The sequence below is a fragment of the Acanthochromis polyacanthus genome, chromosome 2, assembly GCF_021347895.1.
Source record: "Acanthochromis polyacanthus isolate Apoly-LR-REF ecotype Palm Island chromosome 2, KAUST_Apoly_ChrSc, whole genome shotgun sequence".
Lineage (NCBI taxonomy): Eukaryota > Metazoa > Chordata > Actinopteri > Pomacentridae > Acanthochromis > Acanthochromis polyacanthus.
The window spans coordinates 5,215,783-5,231,701 of record NC_067114.1 but is presented as its reverse complement, the minus strand read 5'-3'; the positions used below and the strand labels follow the sequence as shown (position 1 = coordinate 5,231,701).

The following is a 15,919-nucleotide window of genomic DNA, read 5'->3' as shown; positions in this document are numbered from 1 at the left end:
AAAAAGTGTGATTTTTTTTCCCTAATTCAGTGGGAAATGAAATAATCTATTTAAAATAAATGCTATAAACTCTGCTGAAACTGAAACTTTGTGAATCTACATGAAAATATTGGGAGCACTTTTAACAGTAATGCAGTCCATTACACCACCACTACTGCCTATTAGGACCTCAATTATAAACATAATGTAGAATCACCACCTTTTGATCAACTTCAGCAGAAAAGGAAAACGTAAAAGCTTCGCAAAGTGAGTAGTTATGGCATTTGATTGCATTAAATTTCACAGGTGTTCCTAATAAAAGCAACCAGTCAGTGTGTATCTATCAGCATTGGTAATAACAGACCCGTCGTAAGCGCTCCTTGACGAAGTGTAGCTCTTCTCTGGAGTGAACGGACAGCAGGTAAGCTCCCATCATCTGACAGGCCAGAGAGACGGCGTCCCAGCTGAAGGGCTGCTCGGCCAACAGGTACTCGGCTCCGCGGTAAAACACCCACGGCACGCTCTCTGGGAGGACAATTATAGTGACAGGATGCATTTACAAGTAATGAAACGGGGATAGCGACAAAAAAAAAAAAATGTTTTAATTCCTCATTGGTGATGATTTTGCACATTTAATAATGCTATTTCATACACGTTAGATTAAAAAGAACAAGAATTAGACAAGAAAATTTAGAAAAACAAATAAACATCGACATATATCTGGTAAAAGTTGTCTGCTACAGTTATCATCAGACTGTGTTGTGCTGTGAAGATGTAAAGCATAACTTCAGCCTTGACGACATTAAACTTTAGGTTTATTTAGATTGGAGACGGTTGTCGGTGGCTGATTGTTGCTTTGATTTAAATGTCTCAAGTAAAATTAACTATTGCATCATACACACTGAATGCTGCCATCATTTTTTGTCATAAGAAACCTTTAGTTTAGTTTAGTTTATTAGTTTATTTGTCAGGGACCATGTACAAATGCATTATTCTTGAAAAGAAGAGATGCTTTGTACCAGATTTAGCTATTGCTATTTTCCATCTGCAGTCCCTGGGCAGGTCACACAAGTAAAATACACATTACAATTAACAGTAGCACTAAATACAATATTATTAATAATACTAATCAAATTACAGTATGTACATTTAAAAAAGCTATGCTACAATTTACATAAAATAAGGCAATAAACAATTTAAGTGGACTGATGCTGACACAGTTGCCTATCAAGGAAATATTTCTTTATGTTCCTAGAAAAAATGTTCAAATCCACAGACACCTTCAGACTGTCTGGGAGCTGATTCCACTGTTTAATGGTTTTAAATGAAAAGGCTGCCTGTGCAAAGGCAGAGTATCTTTAAGGCTCGGTCTTCATGAAGTTTGTTTGAAATCTCAAAAGCAGTGAAGTAAAGATTTAACTTACGCTCAGTGTACCAGTAGGGTTTCTTCAGTTTATCACCTGCAACATGAAACAGACTTTGGTAAATAATCCAGTGCTGATATGTGTGTGTGTCAGAAAAGTTATACGAGGGCGTTTACCTCTGGACATCTTGCAGATCCACTCGTGTTTGGCGTCGCACGGCTGCAGCATCAGAGCGTTAGTCAGGTCACTGTACATGGCACAGTCCCTCCTGTCATCCTCCTCGTTCTTATCCTCAATGAAGGATGTCACCACCTGAACGAAGACACACACTAAATCATAGGCCTGTACTGTACATCTTCTAAGCATTACAGAGTGCAGACGGGCGGTTTGGATGCTTCAGTGAGCGTCTCTGTGAACTTACAGGAGAACCGTCGGACCACTCCCAGACTCCAGGATATTCAGGGTCTCTCTTATTTAAACCCACCCAGAACCAGCGACCCTCTGTTCTAAAAAAGAGAGGAGCAGAAAACACAAACACACAGCAACACAAGTCCATAAAAACAGTTTTCAAGAAACATCTTTTATACTGTGGTTTAGTTGTACGCTTAAATCGTGTTAAAATAAGGTCACCGACATTGATTTTTACTCCATTACTTGGATCCTTTATATCATAATATATTGCAGGATGTTCCTATTAGGCCAGTGTAAATAACTGAAAATCCAAGAAATTCATAAATCTAAATTCATTATTATCGTCTCAAAAACCTTCAACATTTAACTAGTCTCAAATTTTAAAGATGCAGACGTTTTTGCACATTGCTTTTGTTAACTGCAACTGCAAAACCTTTTCTAAGATTTTGTACTAGATGACCTGCAATCACTGCTTAAACTCATTTTATGCTTGACATCTTCTAGCACTTTATTTATGCTTTGTGCACTTTTTGGATTGTTATCTTTTGTGTAGTTAATTGGTTTCTGTTTTGTGAATTTTAATCCTGTATCTTGGTTTTAATTGCTTGCTGATTACAAAAAAAATAATAATGACACAAAAATCAACCACTTAAATATTATTACTAAACAGAATTCCTTAATAATTGCAAGACTGCTAAAATGACAAATCACTGACATTTCACATATTTCATTTCACATCGTTTATGTAGGTCATGTTTTCATGGAAGACGTGTTTTTTATCGTTCCAGTAAAGTAATCTACAACAATCCTAGGTCACATTCTATCTTCACCACCCAATAATTAAAGTCTGCGTTCGCTCTGCTATGCTTATTAAAATAAAAACACCTCAACAGATGCATATCAGTTTCCATAACATTCCTGCACTGATGAGCCCCGCAGGGCTGTACCAACCCTTCAAACATGGTAGTGAGGAGCTGCTTAACAAACACCTGCTCCTCATAGTGGTGGAAACTGGCCAGCTGAGCCCCGAGGGCCTGGCAGAAGAAGTCTGCTTCCACCCAGGAGCGCTTCATCAGGACTTTCTCATCGTGGAACACCTGAAGGAGCAACACTGAGGGTCAGCTGAGCGTATTAGCGTATAAAAACTGCAAAAATGCATCACATTTATGCAGCTTCTGTATTTTAAGAACATATTTCCTAGACATTCTCTGTATTTTTTTAAACAATTTTAGATTGTTTGTTGGGGCAAGAATGTGTGAAATATGCCCAAATTTCAGAAGACAACAGCAAAATTAGAGTCCTGCATGAATGCATTTTTGATCAAACTAATCATGTTACTTTCAAATTGACCGTTCTTTGCTGTACTGTCCTCTCACAAACCCACCCTGATATCCGTCTATATAGCTGAAACAATAAGCTGATCAGTCAAACGACAGACAATTTGCAACATTTCTGATAAGCAGTTAGGTTAAACTAGTAAAAATGGCCCACAAAAAAAGTTCTAGCTTAGATATTTAATAGTCTTCTAAGGCAGTAAACTGAATATCTGTTAAGTTTGGACTGCAAGTTGAATAAAATAGAACAAAAACAGTTACTATGGGCTCTGAGAAATAATATTTTTTGGACTTTGGAATTTTTATCAATTAATTCACCAAATACCAAAACGGTTTAACTGATGGTGAACGCAGGTATAAAGAGCAGTCCTATTCCTGACATAAAAGTGCCTTAAAGTGTAAATATGTAAATCTTTGTCCTGTTTTAGATCCTGTGTAATCTGCCTGTTGCTCAGTGCATTCTGGGATAGAACACAGTTCCCATCGACTCTTACAAGGACAAGTATTTATAGAATATGGCCAAACAGATGGAAGAGTTTGTGGTTTGGTAAAGCCAATATTATCTTAAGTGTATTAAAGTAGGAGAGAGAAAAAAATCCAACCACAGACCTCCCTCCTGAGGCCTCATTTATGTGAGTGAAAGAGGTTTGACGACGATAAGTAGTTCACCAAAATCCATTTCGGAACAAATTCATTAGTCCAGTTGCTAAATCTTCACTTCTATAAGGTCTACAGAATTAATTTTAAGGTTTTTTCCAACTTTCATATGGCAAGGGCAGTGTTGGTGCTGCCTTTCCTGATCCGGTTTTAGACTTATAAGGAACAACAAAGCAATTTACCCACACTGTAATTTGTAATTTTTTATCTGATAGGTACTAGAGCTCATACTTACTCTGCGGAGAGTGAAATAATTTAAACATCACTCCTATATATCAATATAATGCTCCCAAAATCCAAAGGTTGATTGCCACAATTACCCCATTTATCAGTCAGAAACTACAAAAACATAAAGAACTACAAAAACATAAAGAATAGCTGGATGGATGTTGAACGTTCAGACGGTGTTAGAACTAATAATCTGAAGCTTAAAACTGTGATATTTTATCCAAGTCATTTTATTATGCAACCAGATTATGCAACAAAAAAAAAAAAAAACGATCGGCATTTTTTCACACAACCAGCTAGTGATTCAGGTGTGACTAACAGTTACAAGCGATTTCCCCTTGGGCATCAATCAAAAGTTTCTGCTTCTGAAAACAAAAATTCTTCTTCTTTCAGTTGAACTGGTCTGTACTGCTGCAGGGTTTACACAGAGCAGATAGAAAACAAGTATGGAAGCCAAGTAATAACCTAAGTTTTAAAGTGTCTGCAGTATGTACACTCACAACTCGTTCCCCTAGTTTTGGCAACACCGTTGTAGTTGCATTTGGAAAAATGTTGTATGTGCTAATTCAAGGTTTTTTCTTTTAACATTTCTAAGACAAATAAAGACATTCAACCTTTTTTTTCTTCTTTTTCATGATTCATGGGACTATAGCTATATTTCTACAACAGAAAAAAGACGTGTTATAAGTTCTAACCCTACTTCTGGCTGTGATTGTGCCATTTCTATGAAGGTGTGGGGCTTTATATTGCAAAATGAGCCCACAGCGAGTAAAAAAATAACATGATAGGAATAAAAAACACCCACAAATGGCCTGGGGTTTAGAGAGACTAGTAACAAGATTAGGTGCAAAACATCTGTCTACTCTTCCTTTCAGCTCATTTGTTAATTTGTTTCTTGTTCTTAGTATACAGTTTATATTTTGTACTTGTGTTGTCTTATTTTATGTATTTATTTTTTCTAGACATTTAACACACTTAAGACACCTCACACAAACACTTTTAGACCCTTTGCATTCTTTGTCATTTCTATTTTACTGCTAAACCCTGTGAAATTGTATGTATTCCACTAACCTTTGTTTATTGTTTATTATATTGTACCCTGGCAAAACAATTGCCTCTGGGATGAAAAACATTGATCTTATCTTATTTTAATATTAGCAATATCTATTACAGTATGCATCCTCCGACCAGCAGGGGGCGATAATAACAGCCTGACAGAGGCCTCAGGAGGGAGGTCGGAGGTTAAAAACTCTGTGTTGGAGTTGGTAAGGGTTAATTTGAGACACTTTGGCTCATATGTGAAATCCCAGAGTTTTCACCTCGTACCAAATGATGTACAAGGCTTTAGGAAAAGATGTAAAGACAAACATGAAGTTCAAAAACAGCATCAGGTGTGTGATAAGAAGTATGTGTTCAGACAGAGCAGAGGAAGTGAAAAAATGAGGATGATCTCACCTTAAAACAGTGGAACAGGCCTGACCTTGACTCCCAGCCTGCAGGACAGGGGGCGTAGGCATCGATGTGGTGCTCCGGCAGCGGGGCGTCATGGTAACTGCTGATGCTCTGCTTACACACCGACAAGGCCTTGTGCAACTTGCAGTCTTTCACCTCCCAGTGACCCAGAGCAGGACCACCTGACATGGCAACGCAGCCGCCAGTACTGACTACAGAAGCAGAAGATTCACATTAAACCAAATCCACAACTACTCCAGCTCACTATTCCCTGTTAGCTAAGAATTCTTTTTCCAACTCCTGGCTACCTGGCTGGTGTTTGTTCCAGTGCGTGAACGTAAGAGGCAGAGAGGATCCATTGTGAGGAAGCCAGCGGTACTCTCCCGTCTTGTCCATGTCCATGAGGCCGATCCAGTAATGCAGACTACTGTTGGCTCCACGCTCACTCAGCAAACTGTTGACAAACGCCTGCTCAAACCTGCCAGCATGATGGAGGAAAGAGAAGTGAGGAGACAGTGTTAAAGAGGGCTTCTTTTTTGTCAACACCATAGATCATTTGCTCAATAATGCACCTGTTTTCCACAGTAAGAAGAGGAGCCTTGCAGTAATATCCCAGCAGTGCATCCTCATAGTTCTGTGCATGAGTGGTCACCATGTAACAGGAATGTCCATGTCGCATCCAGCCCTGACAGAATCAACAAAAACAAAACAAAAAATCCACTCATCAATGTTGGGATTGCATCCATCGTATCAAAGATTAATTCTTTTTTGCAGAAGTTTCTGTAAGATTTTCAGACTTACAAAGAAATTGCACATTTTAATAGGTTGTGTAACATCACAGCGTCTTTCCTCCGGGCTATTTACAGTATTAGTTCAACCAATAACCTTTTTCAATAATAAACTTAACCTTCAGCCAACTTTTATACTGACAACGTTGTATGGAAATAAAACACTTAAAAGTCATGATCTCACTTGAGCTGATACTTGAAAATCCTGCTTTTCGGTATCAATCATAATGTGCCTGTAGCACCAAAAGTACTAAAAGACAGCACTGGTCTGACTAAATTTCTTATATGCAGCATTTTTTTTTAGGTTGTTGCTAGAGGTACGGACCCGTACCCGTAGCCTGTGGACTACGGATACGGCACTTGCCATTTGCCAATCAGATACGCGAGATCTGGTCATGTGACTCCCGGTAGACACTAGCGGTACGGACCCGTAGCATCGGTACTACAGGTACGGACCCTAAACCTGACCCTAACACTAACCTTAACCTTTGCTTACCTTTCAACAGTTTGCAGTGGTTAGCAGCTTCTTGACTCGCGAGACTCGCGTACGGGTCCGTATCTGTCTGGCAAATGGAAAGTGCCGTATCTGTAGCCCACAGGCTACGGGTACGGGTCCGTATCTGTAGACACTACCTTTTTTTTAAGTGAGTTCATGGTTTAAATCAAATGTTTTTCCATTATATGGTGTCTATTAGTCATTATGTGGAATAAATTTGGACATTGACATTTAATATTTGGCATCTTTTGTTGATTACAAAAAGCAGTTGGGGTGACTGTCTGACATTTCTATCCATGACGCCACACAGGTTCAGCTGAAAGTAAATGTTTGTTTTTCCTATAGTACATTATGTCAAAAGAATTCTGCTGGCATCAGTACCATAACACAGGTGTCATAGTCGTACTATGACTGAAATATGTGGGCAGTAACATGGAGGACGCTGGGTTTATGTAAGTGTGTGCATGTGTGTTTAGACAAGTGGTTTGAATTTGCCCCCCTTTACCCCTGTATGACATTGACCCGCCAGTCTCAAGAGGCCTACACTAACATTACATGAAGCCAGAGTTTCCTTTAAACTAGAGCATGAAATAGTTTTCTACTGCTGACAAAACCACATTAAGTGTAACATTCACATGCGTTACCTTGTATGATTGAAAATTAAGAGACAACATTTGAAATCATAGTTCTGTTCGCTAAAACCCTGGCAAGAATAATTAGAGACTGCTCGAGCATGTCCATTGACACGATGCCTCCAGGGCAATTTTTGGCCTCATGTTCCGGAGCATGAAGTAGCCTGATGACTCAGGAGTCTGATATTCTTGTAAATAGAGTCAAGGAGCAACACGAATGCCAGACAACACGTCAGCAGTCGAGTGAATCAGCTCATTGTGCTTCCAAAGGGCCAACTTGCTCTGAAGTTGAACTGCAGCAGGCGTGTGGCTCTTGTCTGGTGCGAGTCCGGATCTCAGAGGAGGTTTTGTAAAACACGGCCTTGCACAGCACATAATCTGCCCGACACACTTGAAAATAAGTTGTGTTTTTCCACCAAAACTTGTCAGATTTTTTAGGCAGAACATGTCAAAACATTAAAATGACATTTCAGGGAGTAAAGAGAAACTAAGAAGTCATTTTGTACAGTAAAAAATGAATTCTTTTTTACTTTCCACTGGAGCATAAGTGGAGCAAAAACAGCGCTACTAGACGACTCGTCAGCGGTTGAGTGCATGCCGACGTGGATGTGTGTACATGTGCGTTCATGTTCCTACCTCAGGACAACCTTCATCCCAGGCTCCACAGGTACCAACGAGATTCTGGCTTTCTCCTCTGCACACAGCCGGCAGTCGCTCGTCACAGGAGGCCAAAAGCCAGTTACCTTTCTGTGAAAGAGCTCCACAGTTTACTGATGACTTCAGGGACACATTAAAAACAAGATGATTAACTAATTAGCTCACTGACAAAATAACTCAGTGGCTGTTATGGACTCAAATGAGAGATATTGTGCATTATGTTAGTCTTAAATTATAGTAAATGAAATATCACACTGACACACATAACGTCATAGAAAACAGGTCATAATTCAGTTTTCTTAGGAGAATAACAGGCAGATTAATCAGTGATGTAAATATTCAGTGAGGAGAAATACTAACGCAGGGTTTCCCACCTTCTTGTCCACTTTGGCACAGAGTGCTGCATCCGTCAGGTTGTGGAGAGGCTGATACTGGTGCCACAGAGTGAGAGTGACTAGTGAACCATCAGACCACTCTACAGTCGGCGACAATGCCTGTTTCCAAAGACCAATCCACACCTCCGTACTCTCCCCGGAAACTACAAAACACACAAAGACACACAAATGAAACTGTATTTTGTGCCTATAACAAACACAACCTTGTGTATCCGTATTGCATGATGCTCCTTACAGTTGGCCAGGAGGCTGAGCAGCATTTCCACCTCAGACAAGGAGTGCAGGCTGGTGAGATTCGCTCTCTGAGAGCCACAGGCCCTGGAAGACGCCTCCCAGCTTCCTGCTTCTGATTCTGACAGCACCCGGTAGCAGAAACCGTTATGAGGCCACCAGTCATTAGCACACTCAGTAGGGATATACTGCCAGTTCTCTGCAAGAGGAAGAGCCAAAAGAGGACAAGTCAGAAAGAGTGCAGACCAGAATAACTCAGATTCACAGCAGACATTGTTTTGGTCTGGCTGCCAGCAGCGCAACAGAGAGGAAGGTCAAAAGTTCGCTCTCCAGGTGCAGTGCAGCTGTGGCGGCCAAGAACTACAAGACCTAAAAATGTTGCTCGTACATTTTGAGCCTCAGACTCAACTATTTCATACCTGCCAGTCTAAAACGCCTCTGAAGATGCAACGAGGCACTTTGCATGTTCTATATTAATGTGATGTGTGCGTCAGTCGCTCACCTAGGGGCTCAGCTCTGCGGGTGTCGTTGGGTGTCTTCTTGCAGATGTAAGGAAGAGCTGACTCACAGGGAAGACTCTGCCAATGACCCTCGAAGGCCGAGTTGTAAACTCCACACTGTCTGTCCTCTTTCAGGGGGTTGGCAGGTAGCGCTAAAGGTAAAACAGTGAGAACACAATGGCTTTATTGGCTTTAATCCCTCATTTTATGCTGCCTCCAGCCTCAAACAAACAATGTTATTATTATCATTAGTCAGCAACATTATGAAACCCCAGGGGACTCATGGACTCCAAAAGACCTCTTAAGGTATCCTGTGGGATCAGGGATAAAGACTTAAGCAGCAGATCTTTCAAGTCTTGGAAGGTGTGAGGTGGAGCTGCCGTGGATCTGTCTAGATTTTCCAGAACATCCAACAAATGCCTGATTGGACTGAGATCTGGGAAGTGTGGAGATCGAGACAACACCTTTAGCTCTTGATCATATTCGTCAAACCATTCGCGAACAAAATTTGCAATGAAGCAAGGTGCGATATCACTGCCGTCAAAGAATACTGTTGTCATGAAGGGGTGTACATGGTCTGCAACATTGTTTAGGATGCAAGGACCCAAGGTTTCCCAGCAAATCATTCCTCAGAGCATCCCACTGCCTCCGCTAGCCTGAATTCTTCCCATAGCGTACCCTACGGCCATCTCTTTCCCAGGTATGCACACAGACACAGCCGTCTACTTGATGTGAAAGAAAAAGTAATTTATTACAGACCAGGCCACGTTCTCCCACTGATCCATGGTCCACTTCTGACGCTCATATGCTCATTGTAGGCCCTTTTGACGGTAGACAGAGATCAGAAAGGGAACTCTGGTCAGTCTGCATCTATGCAGCGCTATACTTCATCAGGATTCCAGTAGTTTGAGTTAAAGTAGTTCTACTTTAGGATCAGACCACATGGGTCAGCCTTCGCTCCCCATACACACACCAACGAGCCTTACGTCCGAATGCCTCCTCGCAGGTCCACCGGTTGTCCTTCCTTGAACCACTTTTGGTGCTAACCACTGCATGCCGGGAACACCCCACAAAACCTGTAATTTTGGAGATGCTCTGACCCAGTTGTCTAGACATCACGGTCAAAGTTGCTCTGATTCTTTAACGCTGGCCTGTTTTCCGGGTTCCAACGTACTAACTTCAAGAAATTACTGTTTACTGACTGTCTAATATGTTGCATCCCTTCACAGGTGCAACTGTAATGAGAATCAATGATAGCTGTCAGTGGTTTTAAGTTTAAGTTTAAGATGTCTTTTCTATGCAATTTCCTCTATTGGATTTATATGAAACTTCACTTACTGGCTTTGTTGGAGCAACTTGTTCATTTGCATTGGTATGGTTGCCGAAATCTTATTCTCGTGACACTCTCCAGTGGTAAAACTACAACAAATACGGTTTTTACCTTCCTACAAATTCCAGTACAGTTCATTGCATAAATAACCACAATTCACGCGATTGATATTGGTTGATTGGTAGTAAACACTGTATATATTCAAGGAGTAAATAAATTATCAGTACCTGTACTGAAATTCACTAATGACAGAGGTGCTCCATCAGACCACTGCCACCCACGTCCCTCCTTCAGGTGGTTCAGTCCAATCCACACCATCGCTCCAACGCTTGCCAGTCGATCTACCACAAGACATAAACGCAAAAAAGTTTGAGTCGTCAACAAATCTTAAATAAATGCAGAATTATAGGCATGAGAGACATTAAATAACCTCAAAGGAGGGAGGGCTAGGTTATAAACACACTGGAAATGATATGAAGAATCTGTTTAGTTCTATTGAGGAGCACAGTTCTGGTGTACAGTTTGTGAATTTAACACAGTTGCAGCACATACTGGATGTTTGATTTAGCAGCTTTACAGCCTCTGTACGTGTCCTCTACCAGATGCCTACCTCTGATGTACCTGTGCTCTGCCAGGCTGGTGATGCTGAGCAGGTTTCCGCCTTGGGCCTGGCAGGTCGACAGTGCCTGACTCCAGGTCAGGATGGTGTATAGGTTGAACTGATAACACGCTTGCAGCTCCTGATTTGACTCCCAGAAGTGCTCACAGCTGGAATCTATGAATAAAGCCACGGCATTGAAAAAGGGCAAGATGAACCCGATAAAGGAAGAGATTAAGTGAGTCAGTACTTCATCGGGTGTGGCATGGAGTAGATGAATCACGGTCAAAGTTAACAAGAGCAAACAGGGATTTCCCTTCATTCTGACACAGCAGGAGTATTGTTGATGTTGGGTGATAAGTCCTGATTACAGTTGGCAACCCAGTTCATCCTAAAGGTGTTGCACGAGGTCGAATTCAGGTCAATCAAGACCTACACCAAACTTAGAGGATCACATCACCTCATCAGAATTCTGCTGAGTTTTTTGTACTCTTTGGACCACCCAGTTTCTTTTACCATGTTCCTTTCTTACTCTGCTGTGTCTGTTTTACCTTGCACTGGACAGAAGCCCCATCTTTCAGCCTCATCGTAGCGAGGGGTGGTTGAGCACCACTGGAGATGATCCTCACGCCCCTCAGTCGTACACTCAGAGTACCATTTGTTGTTGTACTTAAAGGGGAAAGCGCAGGCCATGCCGTGTGCATTTCCCAACAAAGTGTGGATATCTGTGAATTCAAACACACCTTGTGTGATTTAAAATGACTCCAATGAGCTCTGATGTTACAATTCAGAAGGGATGCAGATTTTTACCTTCATATGGATACGAGCAGGGGCCCTCACTCGGGGTGTTGTACCTTTTCCACTCATTATAACTGTTTTTCTTCACCACCACCAGGCGTCCAGCCACGGCCACCTTCCACTGGGACGCCCCGTACAGCATGTTTCCACTGCAGCGCCACCACAGCACAGGGAGGGCGGTGTCGCACTCGAACGTGCCGAGAGGCTGCGTCGTGTCCGAGATGTTGAGGCCCAGGCAGGTGCTGGTGCCCAGATTGAAGAGGCGATGCCTGGAGACCCACTTCCACAGCATGCGGCGGGTCGGACGCTCGCAGTCCTCCAGCACCAGGTTGGAGCGTTCCACCGAGATGCAGCGCTTCAGCGGCTCACTTTCCAAAATAAATAGACCCTTTTCTGCAAAGAGATGGACGAGAGGCGAGGAGAGGGAGATGTCATGAGCAGACGTGGAGGAGAAGGGTGAGAAACTGATGTAAAACTGTGTCATAAACAGGGAAGGGATAAACTGAACACTTGCACTGTCAGCTTTTCCACCTCTTTTTCAGATGTTTCTCTACTTAAATGCAGCGACATGCAAGCTACACGAAGGCCGAGGAACTCTTTGTCTTCTAAAAATGAATCAAGGTCTTTGTGTAACTGGATACTCAAACAAAAGAGAGGATGTATAGCGAATGTTTACAAAAGGCCGTGAGGAAAACAGCCGGAGGAATTATCTCCTGCTTCATGTCTCTGCTGCATACAGAAGAAGGAAAAACAAGAGTGTACGTTACTAGATCTAAATGAAATACTCCAGTTGTTTGTGTTGAATTTAAATAGTGGAAGAGATTGTTTAATAAAGGCGTTGGCCTGGACATCCAGCACAAGATGTCAGAGGTCGATGTGACCAAAACCGTTGTATATTTTCAGTGTCTGCATATCCTTCCTCTGTGTTTGTACTGGATTGAAGTACACTATAATACTAATATACATACATGGCACGGAGTTGTGTATTAGGGAGGGAGGAGAGGTGTTTAAATCTGATCTGGTCAAAATGAGCACTGTGATAATGGTGACATACAGAGATGGCATTTTTGACTGACTTCGTGTTTACATTTTAACAGGCCAGAAACCAAAAGGCCGTGATGTTGAAATTAAAATCCAAATTTTTAAAAAATTTCTTACTGAGAAAGTAAGAACAACTTTATGTATGTAGCACATTTCCAAAACAAAGTTACAAGGTGCTGCACAACACAGACACTACCTTAAAACAAAAGTAATACTTTAAAAGAAGACATCAATTTGGCCAGTCTAAAGTCAAATCCTTGTGGGAAATTTTTACAATCAGGCTCGTAAAGACTGTAAGTGTTTAGAAACAAACCCTAAAATGTGAAAATCAATTCCAAAACTAACTGGCAACCAGTGAAGACCAGAAAGAATTACAATGACGCGGTGACTTCTGCTGGAAAAGGTGTAGCTTTTAGAGGTAAGCAAAATATTTGTCTTCCACTTATGCACTTGACAGGAGTTTTATTTTGGAAAAAAAACAGCTATAATGTTACGAATAGAGCAAAGCAAGGATCACACAGGGTTATTTTTTCTTCAGCATTATGTCTTTTATATTTTTTACCCTCAAAATATCTAAATCTACAATGGAAAATATAAGTAAATCTATTTGACTTGTCACCTGTTGCCTTAATTTGTAATTTTCCTTGACATGAATACAGACTCAGCATAAATTGATGCAGAAAAGACATAAATGGGAGCATAAAGATTCAAAAGAATGCAGGAAATAAAGTGGATGATCTTCAGACTCCCCATTTAACCTGTTTTCCTTCCACAATTCAAATAAAACCTACATACTACTACTTTCATTCTCTACTTAAATGAGCTAAAAGTGAAGCAGCAGCAGAGAATATAAATCTTTCTTTGTTCTACTGAAAAACTGTATCAATGATTCAGTTATTATATCTTATATTCCATTAAAAATAAGCCGTGTCCAGCTAGAATAGTCATTTACCACATTAACGATGTATAGACTGGATTTGTGATTCATTTAATGTTATCTTCATTGGAAAAAAAATGCTTTTCTTTCAGGTCAGGACATTTCTAAGTGACCCCAAACTTTTGAACGGTAGTGTACATGAATTAAAGTTGCTCTATATTATTTAAAGTTGCTTTTAATGAGTTAAAGTTGCTCTACATTTGTTAAAGTTACTGAAGGGAGTTAATAATCTATATTAGTTAAAGTTGTGCTATATTAGTTAAGTTGATATTATAAAGTTGCTCAAAAATCAGTTAAAGCTGTTAGTTAGTTAGCTATTTGTTAACATTAGTTAAAGTTGCTCTTTATATTATTTAAAGTTGTTCTAAAGGAGTTAAAGTAGCTCTAAAGGAGTTAAAGTTGCTCTACATTAGTTAAAGTTGACCTACATACCTGCTTTTCTTTCAAAAATAAAGACATTTCTAAGTGACACCAAACTTCTGTACAATAGTGTATAAGATAAAGCTCAGAAAGTGCAAAAACTAAGGATACTGGAAGTGCATCAAAGCAGTTGTAAACATTTGGTGAATTTCACCAGAAATAATAAACAAGTGAAAGTATAGATCTCTAGTTTGTTAGACTATTTTAAGAAATAGCAATAATGACCAGGTTAACTTTCACTCAATTAACGCTGAGAATAAAATCAGCTCAGTTAATCAGCTTTAGATTTACGATAAATGCCATCATTAGTCCATCAGATTTAACTTGGTGAGATCCAACATTGTACGTATCGAACAGTTAATTCCACTAGAGGACAAAAACCTGAACAGCACATGTTTCTTCACTAACATTAACTCTTTCTTACTGCACTTGAGCTGGACTTTATTGCAGGTAATAAAAACAACACTGTCGGTAATGTAAGCCTGTTGCTGCAGCTGGGGGCTCAAACTATGGTCCGGGGGCCACTAGGGGAGACCTGAGGAGGTGAATCCTCAGTAAAACAGCAGATTTGTTTTAATTCCAGCTCTAAAACAGCATGAATCTGCATCTGTTCAGTGCAGTTATGCAAGTTTCTCCAAGCGCAAAAACAACCAACCGAGGAAAAAACATGCAGGAGTTATTTAACTTTACAATAGACAACAGGGTTTGTGTGCAGCAGCTGGAGCCAGATGTTCTGAGAACTTACTGTAGAACTCCGTGAGCTGCTTTTTCTCCAGCACCTCGTCGTCCTGGTCGCTGACACATTGGCAGCTTCGGGCCAACATCGCTGCAGCGCAAACAATCGCCACAACGGCCGCGGAACATTTGATGCGACGACGCGACTCTGTCAACATTTCGACGGCTGGATCCGGTGCTGGGGCGCAAACGGACGCGCATTCCGAGGCTCCCGGTCGCAGGGAGGATTTTGGGCTCCTCGGTGTGTTTTTTCGCTCATAGAAAAACTTTTTTGCTCGGAGTTTTTCAGCGGGGAACCAGCGACGTCACGTCTGACGGAGGAGCTGCTGCTGCTGCTGCCCGGAGCTCAGAGCCGCATTCCTGCCTCACTGCCGCCTCTGGGACCGAAGCTTTATTTAGCGGCATGCAGAGAGCTCCAAACTGCAGACAAGTTGAACCCATCAGAATGCACTTTTACATCCCCTAAAAAGTTGCATTGCGTAATCTATTTCAACCCACTTACTGTTGGGAAAAGCAGCAGGGGCGTCTGCAGAAATTCCTCATTGGGGTGGCCACATGGCTCCACTGAGAGTCTTGGGGTGGCCCGCCAAAATTAAAAGAATGGCTAAATTTCAGGAATTCTGTTCTGCTGTTGTTGCATAGAGGGTAAATGACAACTATGTAAATATGAGTGTTAAGAAATCCTATAGAGTACATCTCAAATTATTAGAATATCTTCATTTTTCTCTCACAATTTCATTCAAAAATTTTAACTTATATATATTCTAAAATCATTACACTTACAGTTAAATATTTCAAGCTTTTTTATACTTGTTTTGTTTTGATGATTGTGGCTTATAGCATATAAAAATTTCTAAATCTAGTATCTCAAAGCATCAGAATATTTCTTAAGATCAATCAAAAACAGCATATGCAGTGCAAAAATGTTCAGCTTTT

General features: G+C 40.8%; 1 protein-coding gene across 1 annotated transcript in view; it reads right to left on the bottom strand.

Annotated features, from left to right (window-relative positions):
- pla2r1 (phospholipase A2 receptor 1) overlaps positions 1–15,476 on the bottom strand; it is a 33,729-nt gene extending 18,253 nt beyond the window's left edge. The window contains exons 1-17 of the mRNA XM_022195460.2: positions 14,994–15,476; positions 11,863–12,243; positions 11,604–11,777; positions 11,065–11,229; positions 10,682–10,795; positions 9,127–9,276; positions 8,629–8,823; positions 8,373–8,536; positions 7,978–8,088; positions 5,998–6,110; positions 5,734–5,903; positions 5,429–5,637; positions 2,706–2,851; positions 1,765–1,849; positions 1,520–1,655; positions 1,404–1,439; positions 344–504 (exon numbers count right to left, since the gene is read on the bottom strand). Coding sequence (XP_022051152.2) covers positions 344–504; positions 1,404–1,439; positions 1,520–1,655; positions 1,765–1,849; positions 2,706–2,851; positions 5,429–5,637; positions 5,734–5,903; positions 5,998–6,110; positions 7,978–8,088; positions 8,373–8,536; positions 8,629–8,823; positions 9,127–9,276; positions 10,682–10,795; positions 11,065–11,229; positions 11,604–11,777; positions 11,863–12,243; positions 14,994–15,141 — 2,658 coding nt within the window. The 5' untranslated portion in view covers positions 15,142–15,476. The remainder of the gene's footprint in view (positions 1–343; positions 505–1,403; positions 1,440–1,519; positions 1,656–1,764; positions 1,850–2,705; positions 2,852–5,428; positions 5,638–5,733; positions 5,904–5,997; positions 6,111–7,977; positions 8,089–8,372; positions 8,537–8,628; positions 8,824–9,126; positions 9,277–10,681; positions 10,796–11,064; positions 11,230–11,603; positions 11,778–11,862; positions 12,244–14,993) is intronic.
- Positions 15,477–15,919: the final 443 nt, after the last annotated feature.